The sequence below is a fragment of the Bactrocera neohumeralis genome, chromosome 6, assembly GCF_024586455.1.
Source record: "Bactrocera neohumeralis isolate Rockhampton chromosome 6, APGP_CSIRO_Bneo_wtdbg2-racon-allhic-juicebox.fasta_v2, whole genome shotgun sequence".
Taxonomy (NCBI): Eukaryota; Metazoa; Arthropoda; class Insecta; order Diptera; family Tephritidae; genus Bactrocera; species Bactrocera neohumeralis.
Window position 1 is genome coordinate 78,517,843 of NC_065923.1, and position 20,374 is coordinate 78,538,216.

At 35.5% G+C, this 20,374-nt stretch overlaps 1 protein-coding gene and 1 long non-coding RNA gene across 4 annotated transcripts in view; both read right to left on the bottom strand.

Moving 5' to 3' along the window:
* Positions 1 to 20,374, bottom strand: part of LOC126763522 (uncharacterized) — a 331,668-nt gene that overhangs the window by 266,604 nt on the left and 44,690 nt on the right. The window lies entirely within an intron of this gene.
* On the bottom strand, positions 769 to 13,955 carry LOC126763519 (toll-like receptor 6). Its single transcript, XM_050481085.1, has one exon. The coding sequence runs from the start codon at positions 12,359 to 12,361 to the stop codon at positions 7,448 to 7,450; it is 4,914 nt and encodes a 1,637-aa protein (XP_050337042.1). The 5' UTR covers positions 12,362 to 13,955; the 3' UTR covers positions 769 to 7,447.

The window sequence follows — 20,374 nt, forward strand, 5'->3', positions numbered from 1 at the left end:
CTTCATTCGACAAAAATTTCTTCCCTACGAGCATTCTTTTAAGTTCTGAGGACAGGAAATAGTCGCAGGGACCACAATTCGACGCACAATTTATGGATGTTTGCCATGATTTTTGTTTTTACTGGGCAATAGTCTCTGTTTATGGTTGTATCTTTTTCAAAATACTGACGTCATTTCCTTGCCAGAGAACTATTACATTTTTCGACCTTTTGGAGCGGGTTCATCGTATGCATTCAACTCGGCTGACTGTCGATTGGACTTCGGAGTGAAATGCTGGAGTTATGGTTCCTTCATTGAGACATATCGACTCAAACACTCTGGTTTATTATGCTTGAACATCTTCAAACGCTGCTCCGAATCATCAACTCGTCTTAGTTTTGGTCAAAAGTGAGCTCGCGCGGCACCCACTTTGTACGGAGCTTTCGTATACCCAAATAATCGTGAATGATATGAAGTAGGCATTCATTTGATATCTTTAGAGTACTTGCTACATCGCACAACTTCACTTTACGCTCATCCAAAATTAATTTGTGAACTTCTTTGATGTTTTCTTCGGTCATAACTTCTTTTGTACGTCCACTGCGTTCAACGTCTTCGGTGCTCATTCCACTAGGTCTAAAATTAGCATACCAGATCTTGATGGTTGATTTTCCTGGCACAATGTCCGGAAATTCGTCACGAAGCCAAATTTATATTGCTTAACTTCCCTCCTGTCACTTCCTTACCAACCAAATATTTTGCTTACCACTTCAAGCAAACATCCAAGAATTGAGAATCATTAATCGCAGCACCCACAACTTGCCAGGCGCGTATGCTTTTTGAATAAATCTTTACTTTTATTTGTTCTCTTCGAATTGCATATTTTAATTATTTTGTATTTTCTCTTTTTAATTTATTTATTATCGACTTATTTTTCTTTTATTATTATTAATACGTACGTAATAATATGATTTCATACTTTATACAAAAGAAAAACTTTAAAACGCACTTATTTAGTAGTTAAACAACTTAAGTTTATATATTTAGGTGTAAGTATATATAAGTATTGTATCTTTTAATTCACATTTTCGCTTATGTCTTAAGTGTGTCGAGTGAGTCGAGCTTTGCTATTTTAATGCTAGGTCTATTATTAGTTTCTTCAGTGTATATTTGCTGTTTCATAAGTCCACACACTCTCTCTCTCTCGCGCTCGCTCAGCTCTGCCACTCTTCACTCACTCTACTTGCCTGCTAGCTTTCTCTTACACTCGCTAGCACTTCGCGTATTATAAATAGGAACTAAAAAGCGAATAATTAGTAGCTTGCTTTGCATTACAAATACAACATTGCGTGTGTTAGTGTTTGAGTTTTTTAAAAATTATATATTTTAGTTATAGAAAAAGGTAAAAAATATATATTTTGAAAATTATTAATTTTAATTTAATTAAAAATATTTTGTTTAGTGTCATTGCTTTGCTTTTTATAAACAAAATTAATAAAATTTATTGCATTTGTAAAGCTAGCGTATACAGCACTAATATACATATTTACAATACAAAATTATTTTCACGCACAAAATTTGCTGTATATTTGTATAATTAAATTAAAATTTGATTAAATGTAATTAGTTACTTTGCTATCAATTCGTTGCTTGCGAATATTTTATTTTCCACACTCACTTCTTTTTCTTGCTATTCACAGACTTGCTTAGTTATTTATAGGTTTATTTAAGTTATTTTTACAAATTCGAACACACACACACAGCGATTGAGTGCAAAAAAAAAAATTAATTAAAATTATATAGATTTTTTAAGTTTTGAAAACTTAAAGCAAAATAAAATTCAAGCTAAATATGAAAAAAAAATCATACCTTTTTCTTTAAAATGTGATTCTTTTAGACTTTTCATATTTTTCAGCAGACATTTTGCTTTAAGCTCGCTCTCAAATTATCGCTTTTAAATATATTTGTAAACTTAGGGTAATTGGAAGCATAATTTTTTTCATTTTGAAGGATTAAAACTGTTTTGTGGCATAATGTAGAACATATTTTTTGAGCTACATACTATCTTCACAACGAAAGAAAATTTTTATAAATTTTTTTGAAAACCTATTTCCATAAAAGTGAAAATCTGGCCTACAATTAGGCGAAGTAAGGAATTTTAGCTGAGTCGCGCAACTTATATTAGGCAAAAAATTTTTTATCCACTTATGACAATTTTGCCTACCGTTAGGCGAAGACTAATGGACTGTATTATTAGCCTTAATAATATATATATCAAAAAAATTATTGCCCTCTTTGTGGAGATGAAAATGTTGCCTACAATTAGGCGCAGTAATGAATTTTAGCGAAGTCACGCACCTCAAATGTACCAAAAAGATGGTTTTCCTTTTTCAGAATATAAAAATGTTGTCAGTAGTTAGAAGCAGTGAAGAATTTAAGCTAAGGCAAACCACAAATTTGTCGAAAATATAACCGTCTACTTTCAAGGTCTGTAATGTAAATGTTGCCTACAATTTGCGGACTGAAAAATGTAAGCCAAGTCGCATACCAAAAATATAACCCAAAAGTGGCCGCCCGCTTAAATGTTTGAAAACATATGGCTTGAGATCTATAATTTCTTGAACAATAACGTTTTTATGACCTGAGCAATAGCAAAGAACAATTTTTTCCTATATGTAAAACAGAAAAGCGTTGGAGCACTGTAAAATGATCGATGAGAGAATATTCCAAGGCCATTGATGAAAATGTTGCCTACAATTAGGCGATTTAAAGAATTTAAGTCAAGTCGCATACCAAAAACATACCGAAACAATGGGTGCCCACATACTCGTAGAGATCTATAAAGATCTATAATTTCTTGAACATTTACTCTTTATGTCATGAATAAGAACAAAAACTATTTTTCTTCTATGTCACACAGAATAGCGTAGGAACATTATAAGGACTATGAAGAAATGATCAAGGATAAAAATAAGAAATAATACTATTATTATCTCTCCCAGGTTGAAGCTCTTTAGGGCTGTTATGTATTTTAGGAAAAAAAAATATAGGAATTAGTGAGCCAACAGCCAATCACGCAGATGGAATCATGAAAACTGTGAGATCGCAATAGAAAATCATTTGAATTTAATTAATATTTCGACCACCCCTTTTGTATGTGTCATAATAACATGGTCTAATATTGTTAGTAATAGATGAGACCATGGAAAATATATTTTTTTCTTTGTTAGTTTCATTAAAATTACATGAACTAAACACGATTTCAAATTCGTAGAAATTTTGCTTTGGGCTTCTCGAATTTAAGTTAAAAAATACTAAAAATTTGGCCTTCTCTCAAGCTCATAAAAATACGATAGAAAGAGTCCCTGATTGATAACTCAACGTTCAACAGATCAACCGGACTTTTTCTGTCATATGAGGATAAAATTTCTTTCTGAGTTGTTAATAGAAAAAAGTACTAATAAAAATATTTATAGAATTTTTAAGATAGTAATAACTCAAACTGAAAATATTAAAAGCCAACATTAAAAACAAACTTTACTTAGCAATAATTATTATTTATTAATATTTTTTGTATATGTTATACTTTTTTAATGCAGTCACTAATTACTAAAGCGTAAAATGGCTGCTACAGTCTACAAAATTAATTCGCTGAAATTCTTGAACTGCTAAAAAAACGTATAGAGTATTAATAAATACTCTAGAAGAATTTTTTTGTAGAAGTGTTTATAAATTTTACTGAAATGCTTGGTGCATTGGCCACAAATATGCGTGTGTGGGCAAGCCGCTGCAATTGCGCTTTCTCAGTTAGCTAAAAAAATTTTCACTATTTTTAAGCGCAATTTTTGCGCATTTTTTGTAATTTTATTTCTATTTTTTTTTAGTTGAGTTTTTGTTTTGTGCGCATATTTATTTTCGCACATTTTTAGCAGCATTTTTGTGGCTTAACTCACGCTGCATGTATGCGTGTGTTTGTTTTTACAGTTCGTCTAGCAGTTAACTAATTAAATTATTTTCAAGTGCGGAATTATGCGTGCTTTTTGCCTATTTTGTTTGCCTTTTTTTGGCAAACATTTATTTGTGCTTTCACAAGCGAAAAATAAATAAACCGCATAAAAATATAAAGCGCTTCGACAATGCACATGAATTATTTAAAAGCATTTGTGTTGACTGGCGGAAAAAAGTGAAAATTAGTTTAGCGGAAAGTAGCGAAGGTTTTAAAGTTATGTGCGCAATGTTTCGCAGAATTTAGTAACATAAGAGTTTAATTTAAAAGGCAAATGCGCCATAGGTGACTGCTAACGCTTATCAGGCCTTATAGGTGCCTGTTTGTATGCTGCGTTACATGTAAGTAAACTTCTGCAACGTAATTTCCTGATATTTCTTTAAAAATACTTGCAATAGTGTTTGTAATTTTTTAATATAAGTATATACAATATTATTGTAAAACGAAGACAACAACAGATTGCGATTTTTTTTAATGTAACTCCGTAAAATTATAATATTTGAGAGCATAAACTGTAATTTAAAATACTATGAACATATGTCAGAAGAGCAGCAGAATCATATCTGAGCTCAGCTATTGAAAACAAGCAAAATCAATGAAATGTTGAATGTATTATAGTTTAGCTGGTATTATGCCTAAAAGTATGCTACGAAAAATTTAGTTATTATATTGAACAGAAGGTACAGTTATATTTCTTGTACCCTAATATTTCTGATATTTTAACTGAAAAATTCATATAAAAGCGAAATATTGTTACTTAAGTGAATAAATGCCAAAAAGTATGCTAAGCAAAAAAATAAACGTGTATTGAAACTAGTTAAGGCTAGAAATTAATAAAAATTTATAAATATATATTTCAGTAGGAAAAATAAAATAAGAATTGTATTAAAAAAGCAAATTTGAGGTAAAAAATCACAAGCACCGCTCGACACGATTGCTTTTTTTGCGCCAATAACATATTTTTGAGTCTAACATCTGCATGTTAAATTTCAGTTTCTGCTAGTACAAATAAAAATAAGGGAAATTTTTCTTCCATAAGTTTTGCTTTTGCAAAACTTTTTTTCGTATTGTATTTATTTTTCTATAGGAAAATCAATGCCATTTATATTAGGCAAAAGCGAACTTTAAGAGCGAAAAATTAAAATCTCAGTGTTTTTCAATGTTGAGAATTAGAATTTGAACATGAAACCAATAAATGTTTTCTTCATGTGCCAATCCTAAAGGTTTGCTATTAATTTTTATGCTGCCTACCCTTAGGCGCAGTAAACAAATTTTGTCATTAAATAAAAAAATTTAACTTATGAAGCATATTTCGAAGACTAAAAAGATTACATTTTCCAATGTATCGAATCAGAATTTGAGCATGAAAACAAAAACCCAAGAAATAATTTTCTTTATTATAAATATTTCAAATATTTTTTTTTGTTGAGTAGTGTAATCAAAGCTATAATTTTTTTTCAAATTCTGCTTATTTTTTGAAAAATGTCTGTGTTAAAAGATTACTGTTATGTTATTACTGTATGCTATTACTTTAAATGGTGCCTACCTTTAGGCGCTGTTAGCGATTTTACTAATTAAATAAAAAATGGCACTTTAAAGCGTATTTCGAAAACTAAACATTTATGGCTAATTTGTACACATGTAATGTTAGGGAGTGATTTACTAGTTTAAATAATCGTAAATTGTATCTGCAAATCTGTTGAATCTGGTAACTGTTTCTAACTCATTTCTTAACTTAGAAAAAAAAAAATATTTTTAAATTATTTAATTACGAGAAAGCTTTCATAATGCACTAAAATTTTTTAATATAATTTGACATAAAAAAGTACAAAAATTGCTAATCGGTTGCGCCAATCCCAAAAGTATGCAGTTACTTTTATTATTGCCTACCTTTAAGCGCTGTTGGCGAATTTTTTCATTAAGCTGCGAAGTCACACTTTTGAAAAATATTTTGAAGTCTTCCATTATTATTTTATAGCTTACTTTTTCTCCTCTTATTTGGGGAAATGTTAAAAAAAATATTTTAAATAACCTATATGAAGGGAAATTGCATTTGAAAAGCTGTTAAATCCGGAAACAGTTCTTAAATCATTTTCTAAATAAAATACATTTAAACTGAAAAAAAATTTAACTACTTTACTTTAATGAAAAATTTAATGCTATAGATAAAGAATTACTAAATATTTGAAGCCTCTAAGTACAAAATCAAAAATAATTAGATGTTAGAAGCCTCTGTAGTCAAGGATTAAAAATATTTAAAATATAAAAAGTAAATAAATATATGAAAATCGTTTTCAATATAACATTAAGCCTTTCAACTGCTTTTTAAATTACAAAACAAAAATATTTTTTTATTTCACCACACACCCTCTCTCTCTATTATATAAGTTACCCAAACCTTATACAATTTGTTTGCTCAACTGCAAAATATCGCTTCCCTAAAAATTTTGCCAAATTAAATGAGAAAAACAATATTTTTTAATTTTGTTCAAGCGCCAATAATAGATTCTCAACTTTATTTTGCATTTTTCACTTATTTTAAAATGTTTTTAGTTGTCTTTGTATTTTGCATTTTGTTTGTTAATAATTAGTTTTAATAAGAAACTTAAACGTAATAACTAATTTTATCAGTCTATTTAACAATTTTAATTTTTTTATATTTAAATTTTCAAACTTTATCGTTTTGCTATTTTGAAGTCCAAAAAGAAATCAAATATATTTAAATTTATATATACACGCATATACAATAAACACGCACGCATACACACACAAGCACACTTATTAACCGCTATATGGTAAATTCTAATGCTAGTGAAAATCATTTGTTTTATTTTATCTTATTTTGTTCAGTTTGCCTGCCTCGCTTTGCTAAGTGCTTAGTGTTAAGTAATAATTTAAGTTTAATTTAATAATTATAATTTAAGTAACTAGAACTAGTTAGCGGTTTTACGTAGTTTGTTTGTTTGCTTTGTTTTGTGTTTGTTTGGTTGCTTTTCTGTTCTGTTTTTAGTTCGCTAGTTTTGCTTTTGGTATGCTACTTTTTACAAAGTCTCATATTTGTGCGAGTCGCTGCAACACATGCCACAGCAAGTGTCCTCAACAATTCACATTCACTGCCCACATACAAGAACTACTAGTTGCCTGACTGCCTGCATACGCATAGGCGCACATACACACACACATATGTATATGTGTGCGCTTGCAGGCGTTTAATTAAATTCACTGGTTGCACAGTCTGTCTCTGGCGCTGTGACGCGCTCTACATTTTTTACACTAAAACACACACGCGCACAATTTCAAGCACTTGCTGACACATATACACACGCACGCATACACACTTAAAATACATAGAAATTTTCATTGCGTTTGCTAGGCAATTTGTTTGGGGCGCGCTTACACATTCAAGCAGACCGCCATGCGCGTTTTACCGCCCGCAATGCCGCCACCTAAATCCAGTTGTTGTTACGCCCACAATGGCCCATTCAGTGCTGCGCTCTCGTTCAGCGATAAACTGGATTCGTAGTGTGCCAGCTGCTCGGTTGGTTGCCGATTGCCGCTACCCGCTGAGCTGGTGCTATTGTTGCTGCTGTTGGTGACACTGCTGCTGCGTTCGCTGTTGTTGCTGCTATTGCTGCTGCATGTGGTCGCAGACGCAGCCAGTGCCGGCGTCGGCGCCGCCGTTGTTGTGCCCAACTCCTTTGGCGCGCCGCTGCTCGCAGTGCCACAGCGACAGCTGATGCCGTCATCACTGGCGGCAGACGCGTGCTTGCGCGCGCCACAATTGCATGGTTTCTTGCAGTTATAGCTGTTGTAGCAAGCGCCTGTGAGTGTGCCGTTAGGCGGCGCTGTGAAATTGGATGAGAAGCTGGGGTGTAGGCCACCTTTGGTGACGCGTTTCTGTGTGCCCACAGTGCAGTTGTCGCAATTGTTGCTGGCGCTCAGCTTCTGCTTGGCGTAGTCGACGCTGTCGTAGGTAGGCGCGTTGCCACCACCGCCGCCCACATGGCCGTTGCTCAGCGTACCCAAATAAGCGGGCACCGCGTACTCGTGCTGCTGATGCGCGCGGAGGTGGTGATGATGATCGAGCGTTTTGGCGCCACCGCCGAGCCCAATGCCACACATACCGCTGCCGGCGCCGCCGATGTTATTCAGCAAATCATTTTTATGCATTTTGTGCGAGAGCTCATTGAGTGTGTTGAACTTGCAGGCAGCAGTGGCGGTAGGTATGGGCGCATAGCCGCGCGCGCCAACGCCACAATCATTAATGGTCGCATAGTTGTTGCAGTCGGAGTAGTGCGCCTTATCAACGCCGATGCCTGCACCGCTGAGGTGTCCATTTGGCAGACCAACGCCACCACCAACGGTGCTATTGCCGCTTGCGGGCTGGTATTCGTGCGCTGAAGCGTAAATGTTCACGGCCGAGCGCGTAGCCAGACAATTGGCGGTGATTGGTCGCTTGCGTATGTGCGGCAGTGCGATGCGTAGCTTCTGCCAGAATTTTTTATCGTCCCACTCCAGACAGGTGCTCGTACGCAAGTAATGACGCATATCCATGTCGATGTCGCGTTGCGGCAAATCGCCGTAGAGTATGAAGACCAGACGTTTGCGACGCTTCACCATCTCATGCAATGCTGATTTATATTCGAAACGTGTCCATTCGTTGTAGAGGAAATTCTTCGATAACACGACCACAAACTGCTTGGCGCTCTCGGCGGCCTCGATGATGGCATCCGTTACGTACGCATTGATATTCACATCACGATAATGCAAACACAAGCGATAGCCGATGTCATGTTCCAGCGTCTGTGCCAATATTTGATTAACGAAGTGCTCATCCTGTAAGCTGTAGGCAAAGTATGCATCACACAGACGATCCTTGTCCAGCGACTCGACGAAACCGTGCGCATTGCGGCCTGCATAACACATGTTGAGCAGACAGTTTGTATGTGCCCACAGTTTGAGCTCGTGGCGGTAGCAGAAGATGCCCAAGATGAGCACGAAGAAGCCAACAAAGGCACATGTGGCGATTAAGAGCAGCGGCAGTAGATGTTCGATTTCGCTGGCGTGTGCATATGTGGTGACCTCATCGCCGCGTAGCGTGCACTTTGTGCCGTTTTTTTCGCGCAGCACGCTGGTGGCATTGTTGTAGACACAGGAGACGCGAGCCGCATCGACAATCTTCTCGGCCGTCTGTGCGAGGTAGGTGCGGAAGCGCATCAAGTAACTACATTCGCAACTCCACTGATTGTCTGCAAGCCCTATCTCTACTAAGTATGGGTTAAGTGCCAGTTGCCAGACCTCAAAGTGCACCAGCCGATTGCCGTCCAAACGCAGCACTTCCAACTTACGCAAAGCCTGAAAACTGCCATTGCCAACGCTGGCTATGCGGTTGTTCTGTAGATAGAGTTCACGCAGGTTCTCCAGATTGCTGAACTCGTCGCCACGCACCTCGGCGATGTGATTGTCCTCGAGATGCAGCACCAGCAGCCTACGGAGACCGCTGAAGGTTGTGTTATGCAGCGACTGTACATTCGAGTTGTTAACGAAGAGTACAGCGAGATTTTTGCGTCCCAGGAAGGTGTGCCCTGGCAGCTCAGCAAAGTTGTTGCCATCGATGTACAACTCAGTGGTGTCCATGGGCACCTTGCGTGGCATTTGTGTGTAGCCAGCGCCAGAGCATTCCACAATATTCGTGGACCAAGTTTGGTCGTGGAAGCAAGTACAATTCGTCGGGCAGGTCATCTCGCAGTCGCAAGCGTCGAACTCACAGCAATGGCAGACCGCGAAGCAATGTGTCTTGTAAGTGCATAGGAAATGCTTGGGCTCCGCATCGATGAGTGGTATGTAGGCGCGTTCACGGTTATTCAGCAGTTTGCAATAGATGGTCTCCAAGTCCATAATACGTGGATACTGTCGCGACTTAATGTGATTAATCTTCTGCAGCCAATCGATGTTGCAGTCGCAGGTAAAGGGATTGCCGCCAATGTAGAACTCAGGCAGCGAACGCAGCTCATGTACGGGCAGTATGCGTAAGGATTTGATGTCCAGCGTGCTGATCTGGTTGGCGTAGAGATCAACGCGCGTCAGGTTGGACTTATGCATGAAAGTGTCCGGATCGACGATGTGTATGAGGTTATCGTTGAGGAAAAGTAGTTCGATGGAGTTCGGTATAGAGGAGGGCGAAATGCGCTGTATTTGATTGAAGCTTGCATCCAAAGTCTGCAGACGTATTTGCGTGTCGAGGCTGAAGCGATTGGAGAGCTCGCCCAAACGGTTCTTATGCAGATCCAGCCACTGCAGCGTGTTGGGCACATGAGCATAGTCGAAATGCTCCAAACGATTGTCGGAGATATTCAGCCAGAGTAAGGAAGGCATATTGCTGAACAAACCGTTGATCTCGCTTAGGTCGTTACCATCCAAACGTATCGCTTGTATGCTCGAGGTCATCTCAAAGGCGCCAGGCTCCACAACGCCAATGCGATTACGTGCGAGGTTGAGTATCTGCAAGCTCGGCAGATCTTTGAAAGCATTCATTGTTATATTCTCCAAAAAGTTACCAATCAAGCGGAGACCATAAAGATTACCCAAGCCCTTGAAGGCGTTATCCTCCAGCACAGTAATCATATTCTCACCAAGATCCACCGTGCGTAGCAAGCGCATATTTCTCAATGCTAACGGTACTGTCTTCAACTGATTGCCATTCAAATTGAGATCTTGTAGTGAGCTGCAATTGCGGAAGGCTTCGGGATGCACGCCAATCAAAGCATTATTGTCCAAAGAGAGCAGCGACAACACATAGAGCCCATTGAGCGCATAAGCATCCAAGTATTTGAGACGATTATGTGAGAGCAAAAGTGTGTGTAGATTGTTCATGGGCGCAAATGTATCGGCGGCGACATTCTCCAGCTGATTGTGACGCAGATTCAAGATCTGTAGTGTGTAGAGATCAGTGAAGATCTCCGGTTCAAGTTTGGTGAGTTTATTATGCGCCAAATTGAGTAACACCAGACGTATCAGGCCCACAAATGTGCTGCGATCGATCCACGTTGAGGTGATCTGATTGTGCGACAGATCGAGCGCTTGCAATTGATCGAGATTGGAGAAAAGTTTCGGTGAGAGCACGCTGATCGAGTTGTTTTGCAAGTAAACCTCCTGTATTGTGCCAGCTTGCTCGGTGAAGAGCTCTGAAGGCAAGGCAACAATTTTATTCGAACTGAGGTTGAGTATTTGCAGATTCTTGAGACCACTCAGCGCCTTATCTGCGATCATGGAGATCTCATTGTTGTTCACTTGCAACACGCGCAAACGGCGCAAAGTGCCAAAACCGTTAGCAGGTAGCAACACAAAATGGTTGTAAGATACATCTAGTATCTCCAAATCCAAATTGCAACTGGTATTGCTAGCGCTGCTGCCAGTTTGCTGGCGACTCGTCGACACTTCAGGCGTTGCTGCGGTGGAATGCTCTGTATTAGCCGCTTGTTCACGTGTGCGTTCACGAAAGCCCAACTCATTCACATCCTGCAAACGATTCTCGCTCATATTCAGCGATGACAAACCGCTCAGCGCACAAAAGATGTTATCCGGCAAGGACCAGATATTATTCGATGACAAATCCAAACGTTCCAAATTCTTGGCCACCGCAAAAGCATCGGCTTCAATGTCGAAATTGATCGTGGGCCAGAGTATATTATTGGTGCGCACCGTGAGATTGCGTAACTGTGCCAAACCCTCCAGCACATGCCGATTGAACTTGGCCAATTTGCAGTATTGGATGGAGAGCTCCTGCAGACGCACCAAATGCGCAAAGGAGCGCGCCTCCAGTGAGCTCTTCGCCATAATTTCGTCGTTGCACAAGACATGCAACGCCACCGTATGCTCGGCGGGTATCACACTGAAATTGGTTGTATCGAATTCGCTATTGACCGTACGCAGATTACAGGTGAGCGCTATTTCTGGATTATCCGGCCCGGCCGCGGGCAAAAAATGGCAATCATCGGGCGCATCATAGCGTGGATCCTGCGCTGCAGTGCCGGCAAGCATGCCGCCTGCCAGACCCGGCTGCAGATTGGCGCCACCATAATGTGTCGCCGTAGGCGGTTGCGGCAACTGTGAATTGGTCACGCCCGCCTCGCCCATAATGGCGTTGGAGTGTTGCTGATGCTGCTGCGCTTGCTGTGACTGCTGTTTCGTATTGCTTGCATGCAGCTGTTGCTGTTGTTGCTGCTGCTGCTGCAAGCTGGGCGCTTGTTGCATCAACTGCTGTTGCTGCTGCATATTGCCGCCAGCTATGAGCGTTAGCAGCACGGTGATGACTAGTGTGGCATGTTGGTAGAATTTTTGTGTACTTTGTTGTTTTTGTAAATAGTAGTTGGCCATTGTGTAAGAATTTAGCAAAAAAGTGCTGTGCAATTAAAAATTAAATAGGATGTTGCAAGTAGTGGTGTTGTTGGTGTGTGTCAAATATGGTTTAAGCGCTCAAACGCGTTTTATTTATGGCCTCAAATGCTTGCAGTTACAGTTTGAATTGTTGTTTTGCGCATTGTTGTGCGATTTTAACATTTACTATACACTTTTAGTTGCACACATAACGCGACACTTGCCACAAGGCCTTGTAGAGTTAATGTTTTTTAATAATTAATGTGCGCTTGTTGGCTGCAATTTGCATTGTTTTTATTTTAATGTGCGTTACTTTAACATACGTGCAACATGGCTTGCAACACATATGTGCAACATGCTGTTTTTAGTGTTGGAATTAATTACTTTTCGTTTTACGTATTTATTGTATTCTTTACGTAGTATTTCAATTATTTAGTTTTATATTAATTAATTTTTTTTAACTTTAAATTTACTTGTATAATAATTTTTGAAAATTTTTAGTATTTTTTATAAATTTAACTTTTTAATTAATTATTATCATCGCAATTTTTTAAGTCATTTATTTACAAAAATTTTGCTTTTTTTCATAAATTGACTTTTTTATATTTTTGTTGTATTTTTACAATTTTTTTATACAACTGCTTGAACTTTATTAATTTTCCACGCGTGTTTCACTCAGCTTTTCGTTTCGTTAAAGTTCGTTTGCCACAAATCCTTGCGTTTTTCGCTTGATTTTTCACGAAGTATTTTTCGACTTTAATTTTGGCTCTGCCACTCGCTCGTTCATTCGCCCACAAAAGCACCAAAAAGCCAGTACAAAACCGTGCAACACACAGCAAAATGCTTAGACTTCGGCGTTTGCTCCTTCGTGTCGTACTTTTGGCGACTGGCGCTGCCTGTATGCGTCTGTTTTAGTCCTCTGACCGTTATTTGCTATTTTCGGCATACACCAGCGCTCGTTTAGTTCGTAAAATTTGCACAAAAGCACATACAATTTACACGCGGCGCACTTGCCACAAGGCCTGTGTATACTTTTTCCGGAAATATATACACTTGACCGCTGCCAATCAATTGTGTTCGTTTCGCTGGCTTTGCGCCACTGCCACACTGTTAAGTATACACATTTAATCAAATCAAATTAAATGCTAATAAATTTTCATTTGTGTTGCAAGTGTTGTGCACTCGCGGCGTGGCATTTATGAGAGTTCCAATTTGTGGATACCAAATAATAGGCAACGCGCACTTCGGCTGCTCGGCTACTGTCACGGCTGCTGTGCGTTTATCACGTGAAGTAAGCGTTTTTTTGTTGTAATTTGTTGTTTAAGTAAAGACGCGCCCGTAAAATTTTGTCAGTTGCACACAATTATTATTTAGTTGCAATATTTTCGTAAAACTAAATAAAATTCACACACTTTTATTTTATTTTGTTATTTTGTAATTTGTTTAACTTATTTTATGTTTCTTCTTCATGAGCAACGCGCTGGCACTTCACTGTATTCCAATTGTATTTTATATGTGCGAATAATGTTGCTTTTGCTCTGCGCGTTCGTTTCAACAACACTTAACACTAACGTTTACGTGTCCTGCACATTGGCATTCTAATCGAAGACTGAACTGCTCGACGCACTGAGGCAACCTTTTATAGTACAAAGTAGCAGAGTCACAAAGTTACTGAGTGCCAGCGCATTGTGCCATGCCGAAGAGCGGTAGCAGAGTTGTGCGTGTGGGTTTTGTTTCGTCGCTCCTCACAACGGCAGCGCATAGCTGGCATGTCCGCGGGCTGTATGCCTATTGGAGTTGCGTTGCTGGTCGTGAGCGTCAGCTGTGCGTACAAAATCAAGCAGGGAGCGTTTAAATTAATAATAGAGAGCGCGCAATGTGTGAAAGAGTGAGCGTTAATGCGGCACGGAGCGCAACGCCTTTGGTGAATTTTTATGGCAAAAGGACTTTGAGGACATACTGCAGCGATAGCGGCATGCTGCTGGCACTTTTAGTAGGAAAATGGTAGAGATATTTTCACTGAGTTGCGCTCAGCACGAGAGAGCAGAAAACTTATTTACTTGGTAGGAGAGCATGTTCTTACTTTCAAGGCATTTTCAGCGAAGTTTTTATGGCGCCAATTCGAATTTTTTTCGGAAATGTTGTCTTCCAAAGCTGGAATAGTTGCTGGCATTTTTAAAAGTCCATTTTTAAATTCATAGAAGCTGTGTGGCATGTAGCGCCATCTTTTTATAAAAAAAAGTATTTATTTCATTTGGGTTGAATTTTTGTTATTTTTATAGCGGCTTAAAAAAAATTTTTAAATTTGTAGCAATATTTAAAAATTTATTGAAAAATATTAATATAATAATTTAAAAAATTAAACTATTGGAGTTATATTAAATAATACGTATTTTTAAGAATATTTTTTAAAGATATTTTTGAATTATTTCGGTATCTAAAATAAACATAATTCAAAAAATAACATTTACATTAATTTAGTTTTAAGTACTAATAGTTTCCTTATTTGAATTAGTTAGAAAATTTTTAAAAATAAATTAAAATTAATAAAAATTTTAAATGAATTAATTAGTTAATTAAAAATATTAATAATAATAATTAATTAATTAATAATTTTAATTTCATTTTTAATAAATTTAATTTTAATTTTAGTCATAATTTTTCCCCATTTAAAATTAATAATAAATTATTAATTTACATATTAATTAAAAATTTAAATTAACTAATTTATTTAAATTTTTTTTATTTAAAAATAGGTTAAATGAAGACTAAAAACAAAATTAAATTAATACATTCAACTAAATTAAAATTAATTAAATAATTTATTTAAATATTTTTATTAATTTTAATTCAGACTAAATTAAGACAAAAATTAAAATTAAATTAAAAATTGAAATTAAAATTAAATATATTATAATGTAAGTAAAACCAAATTTAAATTTAATATGAAACTTAAAAAAAATAAATAAAAATAATTATTAAAACTTAAAATAAAATTAATACGGAATTTTAATATAAAATTATTTGTAATTAAAATCGAAACTAAAATTTGAATTAGAAATAATTACTTTTTTATTATAAAAATAAACTAAAATTGAAATTAAGGTAAAAATTAATATTAAACTTAAAAAGGAAATTGAAATTAAAATTAAAAAAAAAAAATTTTTTAAATTAAAAAAAATAAAAAAAAAAACTAAAATTAAAAATAATATGGAAATTGAAACTAAAATTAATTATAATTCAAATCAAATATTAAATTAAAGTTAAAATCGAAATAAAAATTAAAGTGAAATTTAATATTAGAAACTCAATTAAGCACTAAAATTTAAATTAAAATTGAAATGAAAATTGAAACTAAATATAATTAAAATTAAAATCGAAATTAAAATTAATATTCTATTTCAAACTACAATTAAAATTAATATGTAAACTTAAATGTAATTAAAATAGAGAATTAAGTTAGAATTGAAGTTACAATTAAAAATTCAATTATACACTAAAATTTAAATTTAAATTAAAATAAAAACTTAACTTAAAAGGGAAATTGAAATTAAGTATAATTAAAATTAATATTTAAGTTACAATTAATATTAAAAATTCACTTAAGCTCTAAAATGGAAATGAATTGAATTTCAATTAAAATTAGACTGAAAATAAATTTAAAATTTAAATAATACATAAAAGTAAAAGTAAATTTAAAATTAAAACTAATTAAAATACAAACTAACATTAAATTAAAATGAATTAAAATGGTAGCATTAATATTCTTTCGTGTTAAAAGCCATTCACATGGCAATGCCCATAATAATTTATCAGTCAATCAATGTGAGAATGGGTATGTTAAGCTCCTTACCAAGCCGGATATTGTTCAAACCCCTCAACAGATGGTAAGAAAAGTAAATTCCCAAAATTGTGGATATAAAAATTGCAACTATCACAAATAAGAAGCTTCAAATTGTTGTTGCTTCCATACATACATACATATATTGCCTCGAAATCAACTTATTTGCAATGGAGTACCTTCTATAATAGGGCTATATTATAAAAGCGTATCACACAGTCAAAATATTACATTTTTCAATTTTTGTCACATAATTCGGTAAGAATTTTAAAAGTTCATGAAATTTTCCATAAACAATTATTAATTTCTGACACTCTTGTGTATAAAGGTATAAATTAAAAGCATTCTCAGAATTACTAATTAAACGTGGATACTAATCATTGAATTATTTCATTTCTGATCAAAAACCAATATTTTAAACGACATCTTTGCACAATTCAATACTCAAAGGCCACGGAACATCTTGACTATAATTAAAACTTGATTTCCACGAATTTTCTAATACTCATACTCATACAAACAAACCTATAAATATGCTATATAACAACAACGCCTAATTAACTAGCAATCTAGGAGCATTATGTGCAATAATATCGGCTTGTGTGTGTATGTATGCCTGCTTAACTAAGAAATTCTTTAACTGAAGAAAATTCTTTATGTTCACATTTGCTCTACAAATGCGCTCAGCTATGTTGCTGTTGGCGAGCGTAACAGAAATTACCCAAAACTAGAGTAGACTAAAAAACTGGGAAATTTGACTACATTCACATAAAAATAAGCAGTGTAAGGAGCGCTATTTTTATGCTCTTTCCCTCTCTCTCTCTTACACTCTAAAAATATAAAATTTTGTTGAACAATTTTATACTTTCAGCTAGAAGTATACTTTGTTGAAGAGCTGATTTCATTATATTAGGTGCTTGACTACATATATATGTATGTGTGTGTGTCTGAATGCTCACATACACATGCACGTGCATAGTTGTTGTGCGTTGTTAAAGTCACCATAAATACATTTATTCTAGTTTGCGCCTGCTGAGTGCCTACTATGCAGATACACATCCCTTCAAACATGCATACATATATGATGTATGTCAGTAGATTTCTCAATGTATGTGTGCGCTTTGTACTAGTATATTGTGGTCTGCTTTTAGGAAGCCGCGTGACTTGTCAAGCAGCTGTTGTCATAACTGTGTGCAAGCGAAACTCACCACAGTCTCACATGCTGACACACAAATACATCGAAAACACACACACACACACACGCGAAAACTATCCTGCAACTATGAAGCATCATGAAAATATCAGTTTTATTTTTTCATGTTTTTCTTCGCATTTTTCGTTGCTCCTTTTAGCAGCAGCAGTCGTCGCACAGCTTGTGATTTTATTTCGTTTTTTTTCACTTACTTTTCTTAACAGCCAACTGTTTTCTTTGTTCAGAACCTGCTGGCTTTGCCTACTACAACGCTCGGCATGGCTTGCTATATTGTCACACATTTACAGCATTAGCTTGTATTGTTTTTGCTGCCTTTATATTATTGTATTTTATTGTGTTGTATTGCCTTGGCATCAGTCTCGAGTTTCACCAAGTGCTGCTGCTCCTGCTGCTACTCGTCTAGCTCGGCATGTCGCAGGCTAAGGCTGCTTGAAATACTTTGCTCTTGTGCTACTAATATTGTTATTCTAAGCTCTATTTTCATGTTTTCGTGTGTGCATGTGTGTATGTGTGTGTTTGATATGGTTGATCCATATTTTGATAATGAAAATCTATGTTGTCTATGGTTAAATATATTTATTAAACTGAAATTTATGCTTAAATATTGGTAAGAGTATATGCATGCGTAGCTGTATTCGTAAACCCATTGGTAAGAATGTAAGTGACTAGCTCAAATGCACTGTTAAGTGAATATGCTTAAATTTTTTGAATAAGATTAGTACTAATTCCCAAACTGGTCCTAATTGGATTATAAATGGTAGTGGAATCTTATATATTATTTTTATAAAGGAATATCAAAGAAATGATCCAAAAGTTCAAAAATATGACAAAAAAAATGCGACTGGTTACCAACTAGTTACATTAAGACTAGTTCAAAATGGACTAAAAATGGTTGAAATCATATACAGTGTTTCTATAAAGGAACATTTCAGAAAACTCACGCAACATATTTCTTTCAACTAGTTCACAACTAGTTCATAACTAGCTCAAACATTTTTTGGAAGTGGTATACTCGAATTATATTTAGTGTTTATATAAAACAAACGTCATCCAACAATTTAAAAAAACCGACAATAAAAACGTCTAGTTCCCAACTAGTTCAAAGTAGCCTATAGGTTATAATGAGTTACACTCAAACTAGTTCAAAATGAACTGGAATTGGTGTATTGAAACTATGTATTGTGTTTCTTTAACGATTCTAACATTTTAGTAAAATCCCGTAAAGTATTTCATTCGACTAGTTCCGAATTAGTTCATAACTAGCTCAAAATTTTCTAGAAATGGTATAATGTCATTTGTAGTTTTTATAAGAAGGAAAAATACAGAAATCATCCAACAATTAAAAAAAATCAAAAAAATGCGTCTAGTTCCCAACTAGTTCAAAGTGGACTACAGGTGATGTTGGGAAAGCATTTGTTATTATCTGTTACTATAACAACCTAGTTTTAAGCAAACAACACATGCTTCTTCTATACGCATTCAAGATCACTTTCCACTAGTTCTCAACTAGTTGAGATTGGACTTTAGCTGATACTAAAAAAGCAATTGAAACTTGCCTTTAATCAGAGAATGTGGTAGAGATCTAGCTGTTTAGAAATGACATTTCCAACTTTCAAGTACTTATACTAGATATCTGTTTTTACTAGTTCTTAACTGGTTAAAAATGGCCTTTACGTGATACTAACAAGCAACTTAGACTTGCCTTTAATCAAAGAAAATTGAAGTGGATTAATTGCTATCGTTCTAAATATATCACGCAGATTATTGCTTACGCATTATAAGTATCATATACATGAACAGACATTTTGAAAATCCTCACTAATCCACGTTGCCACTGGGTAACTCTATATTTTTGTCGCCAAATAGCTCGTATATGCTTGTTAAAGGATCTCAACTGGCCCGAACAAACACAAACTAGCAATAGATTAAAGCATACATGCATACACAGTTATGCGAACATAAATACCTAATTTTCCATGCCTTTCATTAACACCTCCTTGCCCTGTCGGCTGCTGCGAAGCTCCTATTTTCCAGCCACTCGAAGTGCTTAGGATGTCATTTTGTTGCTCTCTATAATATAAGTGTACGTGTGTATGATGTGTTTGTAGCGTCATATATAAGGGCATTAGTATCCTTTGTGTCAACGTACAAGTGCTTGTAGCTTTTGCATGTTTATGCCGCATACACATACACTTACATGAGTATGTGTTGCCACTTGCATACCTTAATGCTGCGGAGAGTGAGCATTGTAATTATTTCTGAAATATATTGACCTCATTATTTCGTAGGTGCTTCAGCATGCCTTCGACAGATACAAAGTGTAACACTTACAAATGCATATACACAAATACACTTATCCTAATACTTACATACACTGAGACTAAAACATACGTATACTTATACTAATATATACATACCTATACAGAGAATAATGCAAGCTTTAAGCTTTTGTGTTCAAATATGATAGCAGCAGCAAGCGTAGATTTACATGCATACACATGTTGTTGCAAATAGCTTATTTAGCTTGTGTGGCAGGCTGTATGTATATTTTTTTCTGCTGCAGCCTTGCAATACCCTTAATAATCAAAGGATACCACAGATATTTGCCGTTAAGTAGTGCTCTAGCTACCAGAATATGTACCGACTCGTATATAATAATAATATATGTATATAGATATATGTATTTATATATAGTATATATACAGTTTGCGGTTGGCACATTTCATAAACGCAAGCTTTCTTTGCTTGTGACTTATGTGATATCAAGTTTAGTGACCTAATATTTTTCTGCCAGCCACTTCAATGACTTTCATTTTCAACAATCGATTAAAGACTGTGTGTGGGTTATGTGCTTTTAGCTTTGTATGTGTATAATTCTTGCTAATTTGGCACACATATGCAGAGAACTGCTTGAATATTGTTTATTTAAAGCTGAGCCAATTGTGTTGTTATAAAAATG

Coding starts and splice junctions, on each gene's coding strand:
- LOC126763519 (XM_050481085.1), bottom strand. CDS start 12,361: ATGGCCAACTACTATTTACAAAAACAACAAAGTACACAAAAATTCTAC.